The sequence below is a fragment of the Rhagoletis pomonella genome, unplaced genomic scaffold (assembly GCF_013731165.1).
Source record: "Rhagoletis pomonella isolate Grant_MI unplaced genomic scaffold, Rhpom_1.0 Rhpom_scaffold_00001, whole genome shotgun sequence".
Classification (NCBI taxonomy): Eukaryota; Metazoa; Arthropoda; class Insecta; order Diptera; family Tephritidae; genus Rhagoletis; species Rhagoletis pomonella.
In genome coordinates this window covers 113,203,424-113,225,860 of record NW_023458555.1, presented here as the reverse complement: position 1 = coordinate 113,225,860, position 22,437 = coordinate 113,203,424, and the positions used below count along the sequence as shown (strand labels likewise).

Genomic DNA, 22,437 nt, shown 5'->3' with positions numbered 1-22,437 from the left:
CGAAGTAATGCATACATGCACAGTTTCGGTTGAAAACCGAAATAATGCATATGAGAAAATACCGAAATTATGCATACATGCACACTTTCGTTTTAAAACCGAAATAATGCATATGGTAAAAACCGAAATAAAGCATACATGCACAGTTTCGGTTGAAACCGAAATAATGTCTAAATGCACAGTTTCCATATGCGCAATTTCGGTGCCCCACAAGTGGCACGTCAAGTTTGATGGTACCGGGAAGAACATCACTGTAGAAAGTTTTATTTTCAGAGTTGAAAGGATGCGAGCGCAAAATGATGTCCCGTATGAACAGCTGTTTTCCGATTTCCATTGCTTGGTCACGGGCAATGCACTTAAATGGTATTGGCAAATTGTCGAAGACCACGCTGAGGACCAGAATTTTGGCTACTTCGAGCTGAAACTGCAGAGTCGGACTACGAAATAATACGGGAGATCCTGGAGCGCAAGCAAATGCCACATGAGACATTCGACGACTTCTACAGTGATGTCCACAACTTGACGTTCCGCTTGCGCCAGAAAATACCTGAAAAGGAACTAGTGGGCATCCTCAAGGCCAATTTAAAGCCATACCTGGCAAGCCTGACTTTCTCCTCGAAAATGGACACCTTGGCGGATCTGAAATCCGAGTGCAAGAGAGCTGAGAGACTGTTCCGCGAAAGTCGAACAAGGTCCAGAGGCGTTAACGAGTTACAGCATGTGTGTGATGACGAGCGAGTGGAGGTAGAAGCAATCAACGCAAATAGCTTCGAGCGCAGTAAGACGGGTGTACAAGGCGGTCAGGGAACTTCGAAAATCAACCGGATGCAACCAAGTCGACCTCAGCCAGTTCCCAGCAGCAGTTCTTCCGGTGTGCAGGCAGCTCCAGGTCACAGCTTCTGTTCGTCGCCCTTTCACCTGATGATCTGTTTCAAGTGTGGCATGCCGGTCGACTACTACACAAAGAATCCTGAGGTGACCAACAACTGCAACTCTACGTTTCACAGCATGGTCTGTTTCGCGTGCGGGGGTGACATGTCATTCTGTGTCTACAAGCCGAACCAGGGAAACTTGAAACTGGCGGAAATTTCCGGGAATTCTTGCCAGGAAGCGAATCGCCCGGAGAAATAAAATCAGCCGTCAAAATATTAAGTAGGGATAATAGTGTTAGCAGTGGTGATGGTAATATTAGAAGTAAGTTAGAGGATAGAGAAGTAGTTATAGGAAAGAGTTTACATCAAAGGAAATTAGAATATGAAGAAGCAAGAAGAAGGATTTTTGCAGAAGAATTAGTCAAGAATAAGAAAAGTAGGAATTTTAAGAAAATTGAAAAAATGAGGGCAAAGCGGAGGAATTATAAAAGGATTAAGAATAAGATTATAGCAACAATAGTCACTGTGAAGGGTGACAATCGTTTTTTTGCGCAAACCAATATAGGTGGCAAGGAGATGTTAGCCCTGTTGGATTCTGGTGCTGGCGCGAGTTGTCTAGGTAAAAACTCCCTAAATTTTTTGGAAGGAAGAGAGGATGGAATTCTCAAAATTAAGGGACAAAATATTCGAACCGCCAATGGTGGCGAAACGCCAGTGCTAGGTGCGATTGTTTTGCCGGTGTTATGGGATGGGGTCTCGAGAGATCTCGAGTTTTTGATCGTGCCCGATTTGCAGCAGGAGGTTTACCTAGGAATCGACTTTTGGAGAGCTTTCGATTTGGAGGTTGTCAGTAGGGGTGGTAAAGCAAAGAGCGCGGTCGTTGCAGAGCTCGCACCCGCCGAGGGGGACTTGTCATTTGACGCGGTGCAGCATGATTTAACGCATGAGGAGAGCGTAGCATTGGAAAAGATAAAAGCGCAGTTCCCATCGTTCGCCGTACTAGGGCTTGGAAAAACAGACCAAGAAGAGCACGTCATCGAAGTGACGAATGAAAATCTTCCGGTCAAACAGCGGCACTACCCTATATCACCACCGATCCAAAAGCTAGTGTATCAGGAGCTAGATAGAATGTTGAGTATGGGGGTCATAGAAGAAAGTAACCTTAGTTGGAGTTCCCCCGTCTCTCTGGTAATAAAAGGCACTAAGAATAGATTATGTTTAGATGCTAGGAAAGTAAACGAAAGGACAATTAAGGACGCATATCCACTACCGCACGTGGAAGGAATCCTCAGCCGACTACAGAACACACGCTTTATATCGGCTATAGATTTAAAAGATGCGTTTTGGCAGATTCCATTAGAGAAGAAGTCTAGGGAAAAGACAGCCTTCACAGTTCCTGGTAGGCCCCTGTATCATTTCACAGTTATGCCTTTTGGTTTGTGTAACGCGGCTCAGCGTATGTGTAGATTAATGGACAAAGTCATACCGGCTGCTTTACGTGAGTGTGTGTTTGTGTATTTAGACGATTTGTTAGTTTGTTCCGAAAGTTTTTCGTCTCATTTGTGTTTGTTGGAAAAGGTCGCTAGGTGTTTACGTGAAGCCAAGCTCACAATCAATGTTGAGAAAAGTAAGTTTTGTTATCGGGAAGTAAGGTATCTCGGGTACGTGGTAGGCGATGGTTGCATACGAACTGATGCAAACAAAGTAGCAGCAGTAATAGACTTCCCTGAGCCTCGAAGTCCGAAACAGCTTCGGCGGTTCCTAGGGATGACAGGGTGGTACCGACGTTTTATTCACGAGTACGCAACTATAGCCGCACCATTACACGACTGTCTCACCAAGGACCGGATAAAAAAATTCACTATGACTGACGAAGCCAAGGTTGCGTTTCAGCGGTTGAAGCAAAGCTTGATCACTGCACCAGTACTGACTCACCCGGACTTTAACCGACGATTTTTCATTCAGTGCGACGCATCAACAGACGGTGTAGGTGGAGTTTTGTTCCAATTAGACGATGACGAGAACGAAAGGCCGATTGCATTCATGTCGGCGAAGTTGAACAAAGCGCAGAAAAATTACAGTATAACGGAGTTGGAATGCTATGCCGCAGTCTTAAGTGTTAAGCGATTTAGACCGTACATCGAAGGACTGCCGTTCACTATAATCACCGACCATGCCAGTCTAAAATGGCTGATGTATCAGAAAGACTTGTCGGGGCGGCTGGCCAGATGGAGTCTGAAACTGCAAGCTTTCAACTTCGATATCCAACACCGTACAGGGGCACAGAATGTCGTGCCAGATGCGCTTTCGAGAGTCGACATGGATGAAATCAAGCTGAACGACAGAGTTTTGGACGTTTGTTTGGACTCACCTTATTTCACGACGGAAGAATATACACAACTTAAGAAGACGGTGACTGAAAACCTAGACAAACTACCGGATGTGTGTGTTTCAGACGGATATGTCTACAAGAGAACACAGTTTAACAGGGGGACTGGACAGCAGGAGGACCAAACCTGGAAGCTTTGGGTACCGTCGGAGCTGCGGCGAGGGTTAGTAGAGTCGTCTCATTGCTCACCGTCGGCCGGACATGGAGGAATCCATAAAACGTTGGCACGGATCCGAGAGAAATACTACTGGCCTGGTATGGTGGCCGATGTGCAGAATTTCTGTAAAGACTGCGAGACCTGTAAGGGCTGCAAGGTCCAAATCTCGTTCACCAGGCCATTGATGGGCAGGTAACACGTCACCGAAAGACCGTTCCAACGTTTATATATAGATTTTATGGGTCCTTATCCGCGTTCTAGTGATGGTAATTGTTATGTGTTCGTCTGTCTTGATCATTTCTCTAAATTTGTGTTCCTCAAACCAATGCGTAAAGCGACAGCAGCAGAAGTTGTAAAATATCTAGAAAAGGACGTTTTCCATGTTTTCGGCATACCAGAGTTCGTACACTCTGACAATGGCAGACAATTTGTTTCCGAGTTGTTCACCTCGTTTTTAGATAAATACGGAGTTAAACATGTAAAGACTGCGTTCTACTCGCCACAAGGCAATGCAGCCGAACGGGTTAACCGTTCAGTACTCCAGATAGTGCGTTCCTATATCCAAGGCAACCAGAAAAACTGGGACAGGTACGTGAGTGATGCCGCGTTCGCGCTACGCAGTGTAGTCCACACCGCGATTGGACAATCGCCCTACTATGCCGTATTCGGGCTGCCGATGGTGCAACATGGCGCATCATACGACTTACTCCGCAAACTAGAATCAATAAAAGACACAGAGTGTGAAGTCGTTACTGGTTCCGACAAAATGCAGCTAATCAGAGAAAAAATCCTCAAGGAAGTGAAGATTGCGCATGACAGGAGCTCAAAAGTGTACAACACGAGGAGCAGGGAAGTGAGGTTTCAAATTGGACAAGTGGTGTATCGCCGAAATTTCAAACAGAGTTCACAAATAGATAATTATAACGCCAAACTCGCGCCGAAACAAGTTAAATGCGTAGTTTTGGGAGTTATCGGCAACTCAATGTATGAAATAGGTGACACTACTGGGAGAAAGATCGGCGTATACCACGCTAAAGACCTATTTGTTGCATAAGTGTGTTCCGTTCTATTTGGTTTTGTTGCTGTTTGTCTGTTTGTGAAAGTACCAAAATGTAGTGGAGTCCAGTGTCTGCATGGAGATTTTTTTTTTTTGTAAATAGGTATATACTTACCTAGGCCAGGCTGACGACCAATAAATGGTGTTGGGACTGTTGGGATTTGGTGTAGGGTATTAGCAAGTACAGCAAGTTACAGCAGAGGCCACACATTGGGCCATCGTTTAACATGGGGTGCACACGGCTGCGTTATGAATCTTTCTACGCACACGCTCCATATTGCGAGCAACATCGACGGATGCGAGCCTGTAACGACAGCCGATTTAATATGAATATACATGCATATATATATATATACATACATATATGTGGATATATGCATGAACATGTGTATATCTATGCATGCATATTCTAAATCAGAGAAGCAACCCTTTTCGAACCACCCCATACGGAAATTCACCCTGGTGATAACAGTAGAAGCAGTATAAGTAAACAAAATAAAAACTTTCCACTGGCTACCATAAAGACGTAAAGTCCAAAGTCAAAATAGCGGGTGCGATACAACTGGTTCGATGTCGTGATCTGCGATCTTGCTATTGGCTGGCCTGAGCTTGTGTATATGTGTCTGCTTGTAAACAAAAGGAGAACCGCAGAATCACCGTAACCAAACTAAACGTCGAAAATGCTTAAATAGCGAGCTGAAGCCTTAATCGTGATTATTTTGAAGAAAGTCTGTGTTGAAAGCAAAAGTGCTCGAGCGCGAATTTTTATACCCGCCAAATCGGTCGACAAAGTAATTTTGAAAAGTAAAAGCAAAGTGCTTAACGCAAAATAAAAAAAAAGTGGAAAACGTTTTGTTTAAGACATTTTATTTTAAACCCAATTTGGTCAAGTCCACAAAATTTATATCCGGGCCGCGCCAACTATACTTCCGTGTGTGCTAAGCGCCCCGGCGGCGAAATAGACGTTCACGTCCACTACCAGCGGCTCGAGATTTTACAAAAACTACCGCATACATAAATACGTACGGCTACATATGCACAGCACCGGCTTAAGCAAGATCGCCAAACACACAACATCGAAGCACCGCATATCACAGCACTCAAACTCACCCATCTATGAGCAGCAGCATACACACCGCATCCCGAACGCCAGCATAACAATCACCTGGATTTCCAGCACCCACCTGGTTTAAGCTAAGTTCTTAGTTCGTAAAATTTCTCTTTTTTTGGATTCACTTTAGTTTAAAGTTGTTAACGCGGCACTTGTTTTGAATTTTAAAGTTTATTGTTTTTTTTTATTTCATTACATTTTACTTCATATGCATTTATTTTTAATTTTGAGCCTTTTGTTAGTTTAATTCGTAATTTGCTACATTTTTTGTTTTACACCGCATTTATTATTAAATTAGTTTTTAAACATACTTTTATTTTCACCACATTGTTTACTCTGCATTTATTTTCGATTTTGAGTTAACTTTAATTTCATCACGCTTTATTGATTGCACTACATTCGCTTTACACTTAAGTACTTTTATGTTCCACATTCGCATTTTGTCAACTTTGGTTAAATCTAGTAACATTGATTAATGCCTATATTGCAAAAGTGTTAATATTCAGTCTCTACACGTCTGTGAATTTCTTTTGTATTTTTTTTGTTTGAATATTCACCTTTATGTAATTTTTTTGTCACTCGCGCCGGTGTAAATACGTACCTTTTAACGACGATCGATTTCTTTTCGCGACGTAGGGAAGGGCCGAACTGAAAAGGAAAGCAAAACAGGTGGCATACGTACCCACTAAGCGTGATCCACTATACCACCTGTTTCTGTTTGTTTGGTTGCTCTCCTTTCCAGAAGTTATATGTACATATGCTTTGTTTTTCTCCCCCAACACTTCCCAGGTAGTCTGCATGCTGGCGCTAGCATCGGTGGACATACAACATACACACATACTGGTAAGTGAGAAGTCACTATTGTTTTTAACATCTGCATATATATGTACATACATACTCAGTAGCATTAGGAAGGGTCACCGACGGTAAAAAAAAATAATAATAATAATATAAAACGTGCATATACATATATACATACATACATATATTTATGTGAGGTAACAAAGGCACATAAATACATGTACATACATACATGTTTGCACTTGTTAAGCATATATGTGCATATGTATACGCATATTTTTTTTGAGATTTTAATAATTAGATACAAAAACGATTACAAAAAAAAAAACTTTAAAGAATTACAGTAGAAAGCGCGGAGTAAAAAAAAATACAAAAGAAAGATAGATATTTGTGTGTTAGGGAATAATTAAGATATTGTTAATAGAATTAGATAATTAGGCAAAGAAAAAAAGAGGAAGAAAAAAAAAAATATATATACATATATCTATAATAATAATAATCATAAAATTCAGATTCAGTTAGTAGTAGAAGTAAAGAAATAGTATAAGAGGAGTTTTATGTGTTAGGTTTTGTTTTGATTCAATTTAATAAATGAATGTGTATTCTAATGAAATTCGGTTGAACATAGTATTATTATTTAATATGGAATGCTAGGAATTTTCAGGTTGGTGTGGGTGCTGCTTAGGCGCAACACGGAGGGGACGTGGGTATATTACAGGTGACATGACGATTTAACAGGTGACAAACGTTTGACTGACGGACTAGGTCAGGAAAAGGGGGTTTCGCATGATGAACTAGGAGCTCCGGCGGAACTCAAGGCTAAGTGCCGTCGGCACTTAGAAGGGGTGGGATGGCTCCAACTGACCGGGACAGGCTTCCATTTTCTCCTTTTTTTATATTGGCATGACAGAAAATTTTTGTTTATTGTAGCTGAAGGTAGAGAAGTGGCAAACAACCCCCCCATTTGGCCGTCGAGCTAGCCTGGGCCAACAAGCATGCCAACCTGCCACTTTCCTCTGCCCGAACAGCCAGCTACACAACAAGTGGCAGTCGGTTTTGTCAAGCAGCAAGAAAACATATTGTTTTAAAGCATCATCACTATTTGTTAATTGCAGTAAGCCCATCATTTGGAAATAAATCGATCGCTCTTAAAAGTTTTCGTGTTTGATTTAAGCTGAAAGCCACAATTCTTTAAAACAATATTAACGCTCTATCGAGTAAATAGAAGACATTCGTCGTGGTGAAAAAATTGATAAATCGCGTTCCACTAAGCAAAATTTATCGTGTTTCAAATTTGGACAAAATAATGTCAGAAACAGATTTTAACTGCAACAAATGCGAATCAAAAGACACTGATCATATGGTGCAATGTGACTCCTGCGATAAGTGGTACCATTTCGAGTGTGTCGCGGTAGACGCTAACGTCGCTAACGTAAGCTGGAGTTGTTCATATTGTCATGAACCACCCACGGCACCAACCAACATGCCGAAAGCTACGCAGCTATTGCCGCCTGTTAACAAAACCGCTGATTTCTCCGCCGGAACGCAAGTTACATCGTCACCACCACCAACGAATCCAAAAGAAAGCCGGCCATGACAAAGGTGCATACAAAAAAGCATCTCAACTATGGTTGAATAATCATGGCCTTAGCAATGCAACGAATGCTGCAAAAATGTCTCATAAGACGGCAGTACCACAAAAAGCGGCTCTACCAGCCGACACGCAAAACAACGAATATGCGCAACGTCAATTTGATAAAACAAGTGCACCGAACTCGTCTGAATGCAACTTGTCCTCTCAAACACAGTTGCAGCTGCAAATGTTGGAAGAAGAAAAAGAGCTCCAACGCCAGTATTTGGAAAGAAAATACAGGATTCTTTCTCAAGGTGATCCAGCACAACTTTTGTGTTCCATTTCCAATACCTTTTCATCGCTTCAGCCAACAGCCGCACAGATTGCTGCCAGACAGGCAATACCTAAAGAACTACCAAAATTCGACGGCAACCCAGAAGACTGGCCGCTTTTCATCAGCAACTACAGGAATAGCGCGGTGAAAACTTAATGCGTCTACAACCGTGTCTCCGTGGTCACGCTAAGGAACTGGGGAAAAGCAAATTACTAATTCCATCGATGGTCGGTGAAATAATTCAAACTTTGGAAATGTGTTTCGGTCGACCAGAGGATATACTTGACAGCATGATGGAGAAAGCAACAAAAATTCCGCCTTTAAAAGACAAGTTAGATGGTATTATCGAATACGCTTTAATCTAATCGAATACGCAAAAATCTAAAGTGGTCGTCGTCGCGTGCGGACGTGTTTTAGCTCGCTCTCGATTGGCATAATATTCATATTTTCGTTACATATGTATACATTTGCCTGTACAGTGGTTAAACTATACAATAACAAAATTGCATTCAGTCATATAAATGATACCGATGAGACAGTGACTTTGTGCTAAAATGCCTTGTTTGTGTGGCAATAAAGTGGAACGATCGCATCAGCATAAAATTCAGTGCGCAGGGTGCAATGAACTTTTTCACTTAAAATGCGTTAATATTTTGCCGTCGGATACTGAGTTCCTAGTGAACTCTGACAGACCTTTTTTCTGCAATACATGTGCAGATGTTCGGCGAAAGTCGATTCGCTCACCGCCTCCCCCCATTGATCTTGTGGTGAGTGACATTTCTGTGTCCACTAACAATTCGGCTTCTAATTTGAAACAACACGACAATCGCTGAAATATATTTCACCTACGCAGCAAATTGCTGAGTTAAGTGAGTGTATTGAAAATTCTAACGACGAAAATCAACCAATATTATTGAAAATGGTCGTAAAAGAAATTGCTGCTCTTAGAGCGGAGAACGCACACGTTGTTGCGTTAGTTAATGCACTCCGCGAAGACAATAAGCGTTTAAGGGCGGTATTGTCACTTGCGAAGCGAATGAATTTGGCGAAGCGAACGGTTTGGCTAACCGAATGGATAGGCGGACGCAACTTAAATATGTATTAAGAGTGTTCGCTTATACCAGCTTGTGCAAGTTCTTCGCATCGCGCACACTTCTAGTACCTTCTCTGCCTTTTAATTCGCTTCGCCAAACCGTTCGCTTCGCCAAATTCATTCGCTTCGCAAGTGACAATACCGCCCTAATTTGCAAAACTGAATGCCTGCAGTCCGAACTTCACTCTTTAAAGAGTACTATTTGCTTCGAAGAGATCGCATCGGCAACTACTACGCTCTCAGCTGAAGTGAAAGGTGTTCGCATCGACCTTCGCTCTTCTATTAACAACAATACACCCAGCAAACAATTAACTCCCTCCACTAATACTAACGCGGCTTCACCAGCCAACTCTAATTCAACTCTCAAGTTACGCTCTCTACCCGCTGCTACTGCAAAACGTACTGATAAGAGCAATCGGCAGATGCGTCAGAGTATCACTGGCTCTAATGCAAATGCACCCGGTCTACCTGCTGCTGATAGAAATGCTGCTTCATCTTCTTCATCTTTGGCCCCTGGCCTTGTTGCTACTGGTAATGATAAAACACCCACGAATTTCGCTACTAAAGTTGGCGATTTATCTTCTGCAAATGGAAACACAGTTGCTGTACAGAACATTAAAGCTGGAACTGCTAGCAGCACTTATGCCTCCATTCTTGCTCGCGATAATGCTGGTTATAATGCTAATGCTGTTCAGGATATTGTTGGTATTGCTGCTATTGGTAAACGAACTGATGAGAACAATCGACAGAAGCTTCAGAGTATCATTGGCTCTAACGTAAACAAAGATCTCGACGTTGTTGTACGAATGAAATGGCTTCACATTTCTTCATTTCATCGTTCGGTTTCAGAGGATAAAATTTTGGATTACATCGTCAAGCATGCTAACATTGATAAACAATACTTAGTTTGTCATAGACTAATAAAAAAAGATGCGCCTCCCGATTCATATACAAAAGTCAATTTTAAAGTTGGTGTTGCCTATGCGTTTTATGATAGAGTTTCGTCATCAGACCTGTGGGTGTAAAAGTTCGTCCGTTTCATTTTTTAGCCATAGAGGAAAGTACACAAGATGCACCGTAGCTGCTACTGATAAAAAACAACAGTAGGTCACTGGGGGGCTAACTATTTATTTTCTAAATGCCTCTGGCCTTAGAACTAAATCGCACGCTGTTAAATCGTTTAGCTCGCAATTAGACTATCGTATATTTGTTATTATTGAGACCTGGTTAAATCCGAACTTTTATGATGCTGAATTTTTCGACCCAAATTTGTTTGTCGTCTTTCGCAAGGACAGAGATGCTGTGAAAACTGGTCGCACGCGCGGAGGTGGTGTATTAATTGCTGTTCAAAGCAAGTACTGTGCTTCATTAATTACTCTTGAAAATAGTGATTCTGTACTTGACCAGATCTGTGTCTGCATATGCGGCTCGTCGGCCTCCACTGAGTGTTTGTTTATAATTGCATCATATATTCCACCCAACAGTTTGGATTGCCTTTATTGAGCTCATGCTGATAACATAGCTTCTTTTGTGCTCAATAAACTAGGTGACAATCATATTTGTATTTTAGGTGATTTTAATATTTCAAATATTAATTGGAGTCAAAGTTATTGCTCTGCTGAACTAATGCCAACTAATATGTCATCATCATTTGAAACCTTTTTTATTGATAATATATTAAGTCTAAACCTATTGCAGATAAATCGTTTTGAAAATAAGCTCGATAAAATTTTAGATCTTATATTTATCAACGAAAATGTAAATTTTTTTCTGTCTAAGTGTCATGCACCAATTTCTCCCACGGATATGCACCATGTGGCTCTTGTTCTTAAGGTTGAATTTTATGAATTTGGTGAATCTGTCTTAGGGCGGGAAATCGCTTTTAACTATGCGCGTTGTAATTTTTGTACCTTAAATCAACTTTTATCGGATATCAATTAGAACGAATTGCTTTCTAACTCTGACCCTGCTTATTGTTATAATGTTTTCAAAGCAGCAGTATATGATATTTGCTTGAATAATATTCCAGTTGTTAAACCAAGACCTTATAAATTGCCTTGGTACACCAAGGGGCTGAAAAATCTGAAAAATATAAGAAATCAGTTTTATAAGAAATATAAGAAGACACAGCATCAATTTTTTATGATACCTACCTGCATTATGTGAAGGAATTCAATTGCTTGGATAAGTTCCTGTATAAAAAATATATTCTTAACTTTGAATCTAATATAAAGTCCATTCCCAAGGCATTTTGGACCTTCATTAAATCGAAGAATTCATGCTCGTCGATACCCTCTACGATTTTCTATAAAGATAAACACGTCAATTCCACCAAGGATGCTGCTAATTTTTCGCTGATTTCTTCTATTCGAATTTTGTTTGTGACAATGATGTGTCCTGTGAGGACTTTTCTTCGGATGTTAAATCCTTAATTAATCTTGGCACAATCTGACTTTCAGCAAGCGATATTGTTAATGGTATTTCTAAGCTCAAGTGGTTGGGCGTTCCACTGTTTCCAACTTAGCCGTTTTCAGTGAATTTTGTGCTTCCGCTTTTACTGCAGGAAGCCAAGTGGACTGCATATATACTGATTTCTTGAAAGCTTTTGATACAGTCTCCCACAAAATATTAATTCATAAACTTGCTTGTCTTGGGTTCCACTCAATTTTCTTGCAATGGCTTAAATCGTATTTATGCAAACGGCAGTGCATAGTTACCATTGATAATGTGTCGTCTGATGCTTTTACTGCCACTTCAGGAGTTCCTCAGGGGAGAATTCTTGGTCCTCTACTCTTTACTTTGTTTATAAATGACATTACTTCGTGTTTTTCTCATGCTAGTTCTTTGCTATATGCCGATGACCTGAAGATCTACTCAGTGGTAAATAATGGGCTGGATATGCTGAAACTTCAATCGGATGTTAAGAATCTTCACTCATGGTGTATTAGATCGCATCTTTGCTTAAATATAAATAAATGTTTTCGTGTTAGTTATTCGAAATCGCGCTCCCAATTTGAAAGTTCATACAGAATATCCAACTGTGTTTTACGCAGTGTTTATGAGATTAAGGACCTTGGGGTTATATTCGACTCTAAATTTAATTTTAATAATCATGTTAATTTCATTATTTCGAAATCTTATGCTATGCTTGGCGTTCGGCGGAACTGTGCTGAATTTTCTGATCCTTATACGTGGAAATTGCTCTACACCTCATTTGTGCGTTCACATCTTGAGTATGCTACAACAATTTGGCGGCTTTTTCATCAGTTTAACATTGACAGGATTGAACGCGTCCAAAGGTTTTTCTTAAATATGCTTTGCGATCTCTATATTTTACTGACCCCCGTCATACAATTCTCGATTGCTTCTTTTAAATTTAAAATCTCTGGAAAGCAGGAGGTATGTCCTCTCTTTAACTTTTGTTGTTAGCATTATTCAGGGTGTTCTTGACTGTCCGGCCCTTTTAGAGAAAATAAATTTTAATGTTCCGAGAAGGGAACTACGTAGTTACTATCCGTTTTATAATAGAACTATTTATGCCCGTAATGCACCTCTTACCCGTGCCTTAATTAAACTTAACCAGATCTCAATTTTTATCGAGCTTGATTTTTCTTTACAAAGAAATATTTTTGTCAATCTTTTGAACTCATTTTTTAACTAATGTTGTATTTTTACTTGTGTAAGTAGCCTGTAAGAATTATTGTTCATAGGCTACACAATAAAAAAATAAATAAGTAATTATCCGAAGTATTTGCTCTACGATGGAGGCGTGTAATATGCCGAATTACTTAAATAACCCTTTGCTCGTGAAAACTTTGGTGGATAAATTGCCAAATAGCCATAAACTAAATTGGTGAAAGCGTTCAGCGACTGGATATATGCTATAGCTGCTGCAGCCAGTCAAGTCGTGTCAGCTGTGATGTGTAAGAAAAGTGCGTCGGTAAACACGCATCAACAAATTGACACTGTAAAGCCAATTTGTTTTGCGTGTAAGAGCGAAACTCATAAAATACAAACTTGTGGTGAGTTCCAGTTACTGAATTTAGACGACAAATGGAGTTTGGTGAAGAAAAGCAAATTGTGCCGCCAGTGCCTAAATCTTCATCGGCGTAAGTGCTTTTCCAATAAACAGTGCGGTATTAATGGCTGTGCAGCAAAGCACCACCCATTGCTACACAAAAGCATAAATTTATCACTTGAACGAAGTGAAATTGTGAATGCTCATAGTCATGAAGACGGGTCGCGCTTCAGAATTTTGCCGATCAGAGTTTATTGTAATGGTTCCTCTGTCGACACATATGCGTTTTTGGACGAAGGCTCGTCAGTGACTCTAATTGAACAGACGTTTTTCAATAAATTGGGGCTAAAAGGTAAGCGTGCACCTCTAGAGCTTCGATGGACAGGAGATACTACACGCTCTGAAGACGAATCGGTGAAGATTAACTCAGAATTATCCAGTGTTAATGGTGAATCCCGTTACACTCTATACGACGTTCGTACCGTCCATAACCTTCGTCTACCATCACAGTCCTTGAATTTCGATAATATCGCCAAGGCCAACCCATATCTTAAAGGCTTGCCAGTGCAGTCATATGCAAACTCCAAGCCGATGATTTTAATTGGCCTAAACAACTGTAGAGTGGCAGTCCCACTGAAGATACGAGAAGGTGGGCGCGGTCAGCCAATTGCAACTAAAACCCGCCTCGGCTGGTCTTTGCAGGGCAATGGAAAAATTTCCGGATCATCCGGTTCATTAAATATTCATACGTGTGAGTGCGAAAAACGCTACAAAGTGCTACACGATGAAGTGAAGGAGTATTTCGCCCTGGAAGTGCCTCAAGAGAAGAAAATTTTATCAGCCGATGATGAAAAGGCCATGAAGGTTCTCCAAAGTACAGCTGTAAAAATAGATCAACGGTTCGAAGTCGGTTTGCTCTGGAAGAACGAACCGGTGCAATTGGCCGAAAGTTACGAAGTCGCATATAATCGCCTAAAGTGTCTTCAAAGAAAGTTCAATAAGAACCCCCAGTTACAGCAAAAAATGCAAGGGGAAATTGACAAACTAATTTCTAAGGGCTATGCGCGCAAGGTGTTGGATTCAGAAATGTTTTCGTTTAAGGGCCGGACATGGTATCTTCCAGTCTTCGTTGCTCTCAATTCGAACAAACCCGGTAAAGTGCGCCTAGTCTGGGACGCGGCGGCAAAGTCACATAACAAGTCTCTTGACGCCACTCTTTAATATTCTAATTGAGTTTCGCGTAGGGAAAATAGCGATTTGCGGCGACATAGCCGAAATGTTTCACCGCATAAATGTAAGAGATGAAGACATTCACGCTCAGCGATTTTTGTGGTTCGAAAACGAGGGCGGTAAATATAAGCCGTGTGCGTATGTTATGAAGGCCCTAACCTTTGGCATAAGCTGTGCGCCCTGCATCGCTCATTTCGTCCGTAACAAGAATGCAGAAGAATTTCGTAGTGTGTATCCACGCCGTGAAATCAGTGGAGAGCTATCACTATATGGACGACTTTATCGATAGTGTGGACATCGAAGCAGAGGCGATTGAATTGGCAATGACAGTTAAAAGAATCCACGCTTCTGGCGGCTTTCATATGAGAAATCGGGCAACAAACTCCCCTCTTGTAAGACAAGAATTGTGCGATGATGGATCTCCAGCGGAAAAGTTGTTTGGAGCTACAGAAAAAATTCTCGGTATGTTTTGGGAATCCAATAATGACGTTTTTTAGTACAATTACAGATTCTCGAGGCTCAGAAGAGATGTTTTCCAAACGAACGTGGTCCCTACCAAAAGAGAAGTTCTGCAAGGGCTAATGTCCATATTCGACCCGCTTGGACTTGTATCGGACTTAACGATTGGTCTTAAAATTTTAGTGCAAGACATTTGGCGCTCAGGAATAAAGTGGGATGACGAACTCAGCGGGGAGCTACGCGTAAAATGGCGTTCACGGCTTTCGAATCGGCATAAAATATCGTCTACCGTCATCCCCAGATGCTATTCTAGGCTGCTAAAAATGGCGTCGACCGTCCAGTTGCATAAGTTTGTTGACGCAGGCGAAAATGCGTACGCTGCGGTATGCTATTTTCGAATTCAATATAATAGCGACGTCGATGTTTCAATTGTAGCAGTTAAGTCCAAGGTGACCCCTATAAAGCCGATATCAATCCCTCGATTAGAGTTGCAAGCGGCGTTAATTGGTACGTGCTTGGCCGCGAAAATTAGAAACGCGACAAGACTTCATTGTATCGATAGCTTCTTCTGGTCCGATTCCAAGACCGTGTTAAAATGGTTGTCCATGGATCCGAAAAACTTCAAGGCGTTCGTGATGCATAGAGTTGGCGAAATACTGGAGTCAACTAACGCTACTCAATGGAATTGGGTCCCATCCAAGATGAATCCAGCCGACCATTCGACAAAGATTGGCACAACAACAGATGACAACATGTGGACGAGAGGACCTGAATTTCTGAAATTCGAGACATTTGAATGGACAAAATGGTTACACTTGGAGAGCGCCGATGACGAAGAAGTACGTAATCGGCTGTTACACATCTGCTCGCCGAAATGTTTCTCTATGTTTCTATTATATATGGAAAAGTTAAAGGCCGCGACCCATAGCAGCAAAGCACCAGAAAACATCCAATTCGAATGCATCCAGAAATCTAAAAACATCTTATTCAAATACGCCCAACTGAGCGAGTTTGCTGAGGAGATTTGGTGTCTAAAAAATTGTAAACAGATCCACAAAAGTAGTAAGCTAAAGCAATTTAATATGTTCCTGGATGAAAATGGCGTCATACGAGCTTGCGGCAGGGCGAGCACGCTAAATTGTAATCAGGCAATAATTTTACCTCACAGCCATTATATTGCATTCCTTGTGGTTCGATATTATCATAAAAATGGTCACCATTGTTTGCATGAAGCAGTGATTTGTAATATTAAATCATATTTTTACATCCCTAGATTAAGGGCTCTCTACAAAGGCGTCCGAAGCAGATGCCAGTACTGTAAGGACGATGCAGCAGTGCCCCATTCCCCACAAATGGCTTCTTTACCGCCAGCAAGACTGTCGAGTTTTGAACGTCCATTTACGTACGTTGGTATCGATTTTTTTGGCCCTCTGTATGCAACCGTTGGCAGACGTAAGGCAAAAAGATGGGGTGTTTTGTTTACGTGCCTGACTGTGCGGGCAATACATATTGAAGTGGCTCACAGTCTTGATACCAGTTCGTGCATTATGTGTATCCCCAACTTCATCAGTCGACGTGGCTCACCGAGAGAAATATACACTGATAACGGAACCAATTTTAAGTCTGTGGAAAAAATTCTTCGTGAAGAAAATCTAAACTTACGCCAAGTCTCCTCGAAGTGCGACGATATTAAATGGCGGTTTAATCCTCCAGCGGCCCCGCATATGGGCGGAGCATGGGAGCGTTTAATACGAACGGGGAAATCAATACTCTATGCTATGTGTCCCGCCTTTAAGTTTAAGGATGAGACTTTAAGATGTGCCCTATGGGAAATTGAGTTCATTATTAATTCTCGCCCATTGACATTTGTGAGCTTGGAATCATGTGAAGACGACTCGCTAACACCGAATCATCTTTTACTAGGTGCTAAGCCTCTAGTGGAGCATGATCACGATCTCTGACATCGGTGGCATCAAACCCAAAAGTTTGCTAATCATTTTTGGCGACGATGGGTACGCGAATATAGTCCGAGTCTGGTGCGACGTAGCAAGTGGTTCGAGAAGGTGAAGCCGCCATCTGTCGGAGATATAGTCATACTAGTTGACGAAACGCTACCCCGTAATAGCTGGCACAAGGGAGTCGTCACCGAAACAATCACTGCCAAGGATGGTCAAGTACGCCGTGTCATGGTCAAAACCAGTACCAGTTTGTTTGAGAGGCCCGCCACCAAAATAGCTGTATAAGACGTCGGAATTGCTCAAGACGGCAAGCTCATGAATCCCTAACTCGCTTGCAAGGTGGGGAATGTTACCGCCGTCACTGTATTATGTATCTATATTAGTTATTATCTATCTATTCTATTTTCGCTTTCGCAATACATAATTGAATACATACACTCGATCTATGTGGACAGTAAATACATATGCATGTACATATTATTACTATTTATTGTTTTCTAATAACGGTGCTATCTGGTGACACTATTACGCTTAAAAGGACATTGCAAACTAGAAATTAGTGGCAGTCGGTTTTGTCAAACAGCAAGAAAACATATTGCTTTAAAGCATCATCACTATTTGTTAATTGCAGTAAGCCCATCATTTGGAAATAAATCGATTGCTCTTAAAATTTTTCGTGTTTGATTTAAGCTGAAAGCCACAGCCATACTCGTTGAGACATTTCATAATTCCTTCTTTTAAATTTGCAGCTGTATGTCGTTTAGTTGTTTCAATCATTCCTGAAAAAAAGTAAAGAAGTATGATTGTTGAATACTTATTCATGTAAATGAATATACATTTGTTTGTATGTGTGTTTATTTATATAAAACGAAATTACTTACCAATTGTATGAACAATGACTTTGTAATCTTTAATGTGTTGGATGTTGATCCCCAGCACGCTTCTTTCCATGCGAGTTGCGCTGTAAATTTTTATAGATATATTATTTTATTTTTTTACCGCATGACCTATTTTTTCCTTAATTTGTTGACTTGCTTTGTCAAGAATGCTTACTATGTTCTTTGAGTTTAAATGTATACCAAACTTCTGCTCGTATGGTGATATAAGTTGTTTAAAATATTCCTCGTCATCAAATATTCGAAAGGGAATATTTTTTTTTGGTGACCAGTCCCATGCAGCATCTCAAAAAACTGTCTCTGTCTAAACTAGTACTTAACTTTGACACGTTTTTTTTTTTTTTTGTGGTAGAAGTATTATCATCATCACTTTCATCACTATTTTCTATATCTATTTTGTGTATAAGTTTATGTCTTTTAATATTTGCTCTTTTACACGACTCTACAATGCATGTACTTTTCTTGGTAGTTTCATCGTACTTAACGTAATTTTGCAAATCAGTTTTTTTCCTTCCCATTGTCTTTTCTCAATATTGTTATACCGTTTATTTATTTAAATAGTCGCTACTAAGCACTGTATAACACTCCTCTCTACCGATGTTTGGATAAAGAAATGTGTTCGCCCTCTTATATATATCCGACAAGAACATTCCAGAATTTACTGGAAAAGATTTCCCATTACTTCTACCTCTGACGACAATGCATATGTATATGTATACGTGCAATTATAGCGTAATTCCTTAGAAAAGCGAAAAAACATCTTTCATACAACGCCCTAAAAAGATTTCAGGATAAGCTGTTGTGAGTGATCACGAATGGAGCACCCGCATCGTTTATCTCATTTATGTAGGTGCACACCCAAAACTCTTACAAAATAAAATTTTATGAAGAACGTACGTATTTACGAAATATCTTGTATTCAGGGAAATTCCAACTAAACCACACAGCTCCACACTTAGCGAAATGCAGTTTGAAGAAAAATTCACTACCTGCTACAACGGATGAGAGAAACAAAAAGATGACAACAGCATTTGCACAACACTTGACGAAGCACGAACACTTTGCGGACTTTGGGAATACGAGAATTTTGGACATCGAAAGAGGGGTAAAAAGGAGAATGACATTAGAAAGCCTACGTATACAACAACAAATAGACAATGCGATCAACTTTAAAGAGGACGTGGATAACACCAACAAAGTGTATGCAGCTGTAATCAATAACAAATATAAATAAGAATATAGGATTGGAATTTGGTAATATTGTGAAAAGATACTTAAAATGGTGCTAACGTTTATCGTTTGATAAAAAAATTTTGTCAATAATATTTATGTAAATGTGAGTTCAAAGTCAGAATTAGTGTAAAGTAATTGTCGCTAACAATGTTTATTGTTCTTGCATCAGCGAATTTTACTTGCTAATCATGCTTATTTGGTTATTTGTTTTTATTTTTCGAATAAAGACTCCCTGATGAAGACGCGAGAGCGTTGAAACGCGTAGGAGGGTAAAAGGAAAATTAAAAAAAAAATTGCTTTTTTAACTCTATCGGCCGAAGCAGCTCCAACTCAGCAAACATAACAAATAAGAATTTGGCCCAAATATTTATAATTAAATAAATTTCAATTTCAAAAAGGCATTCCAAAAGCACACAATTCATTTATTTAAGATTAAATCTTTTAAATACAAAACATATACAGCCCTATTCTGCATTTCGATTACGTTCCCGCATTCCGCTCCGCTGGAAATGAAAGAAGGAGAGGAAGAGAGAAAACATCTTTCGAAATCAGCTGTTTGCCCAGGAATGTGTGAAATCGAAACAAAACAAAGAAACGTTTGCCACCAAATTGTAGCAGCTTCAGAAGTTAACATTTGTAAATATTCTAAAATAACTAAATATATCTTAAATTATTGTAATTTTAAAACAAAATTTCGTTTCTTCTTAAATTAAGTCGAAACATAATCATAGAATCCATAGCCGCGGCATTATTGCTTGAAGAGGAGCACAACGCATCCCCGAATGCTGTGGTGAAAGTGGAAAGGCGGAGATTAAGAGATATGTGTGATCCGTTCCAAATGAGCGAAGAATTGTAAGAAATGCATGTGTAAAGTGCTAAGCTTAATAAAATTGGTTAACACTTTTAGATTCAAAAAGAACTTTCGACTTAACAAGGATGCTTTCAAGTATGTTTTGGATACTTTTGCAAGAGAAACTCAGCGAAATACCTTAACGTCTGTATCACCGCTTAACCAAGTAGTGGCCGCGATAAGATTTTTTGCGGAGGGCAGTTACCAACACGGAGTTGGTGCAGACTATAATGTCGGAATGGGTCAGGCAACCGTGTCAAAGTCACTGTCCAAATTTCTTGAAGTGATGCAACGAAAGCGTTGTCCTGAATGGATAAAATTTAAGCAGACTGAAGAGGAAAAAATACAAGCAAAACAGGAGTTTTATGCGAAGGTTGGCTTCCCAGGGGTCATCATGTGCGTTGATGGCACGCATATAAGAATAATCAAGCTATATGAAGAAGATTTTCTGTATTACAACAGAAAAGGATTTTTTAGCATTAACGCTATGGTGGTGAGCATTATTTCAATTACATTAGTGCCGTAGTTTGATTCAATTGTTTTCGTAAATTTAATTTCTATTTTCAGGTGTGCGATAACAAAATGCGTATAAGAAGTATTGATGCGCGATATCCCGGATGCAATCACGACTCGCATATATGGAGTTTGAGCAGTGTTGCCAACTTTTCAGTGTCAAAAAGCACCAAACCTTGGAAAAAAGAGCGTTTTACCGCACTAAAAGCACTAAATTTTTTTTATCATAACAGTTTGTGGTAAACAAAAGTAAAAAAATAAACATTACAATTACATGTATAAATAAATACACATTCATGCTTGCGAAACTGGTACATCTGGAGAAGAAACAATCGAATCGCAACAAACGAAATTTAATTTTAAAGGGGAAGAGCAATACTTAATGATACCCTAAGTGGAAGTGAGCGAAAAATTTTTTTGTTTTATAATATAACCTCAAATATTGCGAAGAACCGTGTTTTTACACTTAGAGGCTAGGATATCTCAAAATTCTAACGTGGTAGAGAAATTCTGCAGCTAGATTTGGATTCAGCACCGAAAAATCTACACAAAACGGTTCCACTCAGGTGGCAAAAAAAGTTAAAATTTTTCGAACTGTGTAATCAATCAATAACCAAGAAAATAAAAAAATAAATACTTAACTTATCTGCGTGCTAGCATTTTCAACGCGAATACAATTTAACAAAAACGCAAGAACGTGGGTTTGCTACTTCATCTTTTTATCAATCAAGGTTTGCATTTTAGTGCATTTAAATTTGTAAATTCAGAAATTTTAGTTCAGAAAAAAGCACTAAAAAGGGCACTAGGCACTAAACTATTATTTTTGGCGTTTTAATTTTCAAAAAGCACTAAATCTAGTGCTTAAAGCACTAAGTTGGCAACTATGGGTTTGAGTAAGCTGCGATTTTATATGGAACGGCGATATCGGGAAGGTGAAAGAAACGCCTGGTTGTTAGGTATTTATTTACTTGTGAAAGTCGTGTGTCTAACTCTGTTGTGAACAATGATCCCTTTTATTAACAGGCGATGCGGGGTATCCTTTGGAGCCCTGGCTAATGACTCCATATCGGTCTGTAAGTGAAGGCACCCAACAAAGCAATTACAACATGCGCCACTCCAGAACTAGAAATATAGTGGAGCGCACTATCGGAGTCTTGAAAAACCGTTTCCGATGCTTGTTGGGTGCACGGGAACTGCATTACTCACCGAAAAGTCAGTCTAATTATAAACGTTGCTTGTGCACTTCACAACATTTGTATTCACTACAGAGTGGAAGATTTAAATGCAAACGAATTGGACTTTGAAATCCGCCAGGAGGCCGAAGAAGAACAAAGCGGTGATTCCAATTATGCTTCCGTGGGTAATCGTATTAGAGACAATATACTTTCTTTTTTTTAACTTACTAAAAACGAGTATAATAAAAAAGTAAAAAAAGATGTTTTCTTATGTAAATTCACTTTTATTTTATATTAGAAAAATAAATTACATTCTGTACATTTATAAATGGTTAAAATATAAGTGTATATTAATATTATATACTAGCCAATGCCCGCTTATTTCGCGGCGCCTAATAAGAGCTTTTGCGTTGGCCAATGCAAAAGAGCGTTGAAAAACAACATTAGTCTGTAAAGTCAAAATTTTTGATTTAAGTTGAAACCACTAAGGCGCAGTATCCTCCTCACACATAGGCCAATAATAGTAACGCTGTGATACCATATGCAATACCAATCCCTTTCGGTGCCATGTGCTTTACCGATGGTCCACCTGTGAGATCTCTGTCAAGCATGCGTAATATTTTTGTATGATCTTGCAACTACTACATTGGTGCGATGCGTATGGCAATAACAGTTCTTATAGGGAAACTCAAGAGCACAGTGTGTTTTCTGTTATAGG

The 22,437-nt window shown here is 39.9% G+C and overlaps 2 protein-coding genes across 2 annotated transcripts; both read left to right on the top strand.

Moving 5' to 3' along the window:
- The first annotated feature begins 18,448 nt into the window (after positions 1–18,448).
- LOC118749878 lies at positions 18,449–19,593 on the top strand. The gene is made up of 2 exons (XM_036484655.1): positions 18,449–18,794; positions 18,872–19,593. The coding sequence occupies exons 1-2, from the start codon at positions 18,764–18,766 to the stop codon at positions 19,180–19,182; spliced, it is 342 nt and encodes a 113-aa protein (XP_036340548.1). The 5' UTR covers positions 18,449–18,763; the 3' UTR covers positions 19,183–19,593.
- Positions 19,594–21,359: 1,766 nt separating this feature from the next.
- Positions 21,360–21,990, top strand: LOC118734871 (putative nuclease HARBI1). The gene is made up of 2 exons (XM_036464524.1): positions 21,360–21,500; positions 21,568–21,990. The coding sequence occupies exons 1-2, from the start codon at positions 21,428–21,430 to the stop codon at positions 21,846–21,848; spliced, it is 354 nt and encodes a 117-aa protein (XP_036320417.1). The 5' UTR covers positions 21,360–21,427; the 3' UTR covers positions 21,849–21,990.
- The last annotated feature ends 447 nt before the right edge of the window (positions 21,991–22,437 follow it).

What these genes read in the sequence shown, in the direction of transcription:
- LOC118734871 (XM_036464524.1), top strand. Translation starts at nt 21,428, where the DNA reads ATGGGTTTGAGTAAGCTGCGATTTTATATGGAACGGCGATATCGGGAA. An exon ending in AAGAAACGCCTGGTTGTTAG is followed by an intron (nt 21,501 to 21,567) that starts GTATTTATTTAC and finishes TTTTATTAACAG; the next exon opens with GCGATGCGGGGTATCCTTTG.
- LOC118749878 (XM_036484655.1), top strand. Translation starts at nt 18,764, where the DNA reads ATGGAGCACCCGCATCGTTTATCTCATTTAT. An exon ending in GCATCGTTTATCTCATTTAT is followed by an intron (nt 18,795 to 18,871) that starts GTAGGTGCACAC and finishes TCTTGTATTCAG; the next exon opens with GGAAATTCCAACTAAACCAC.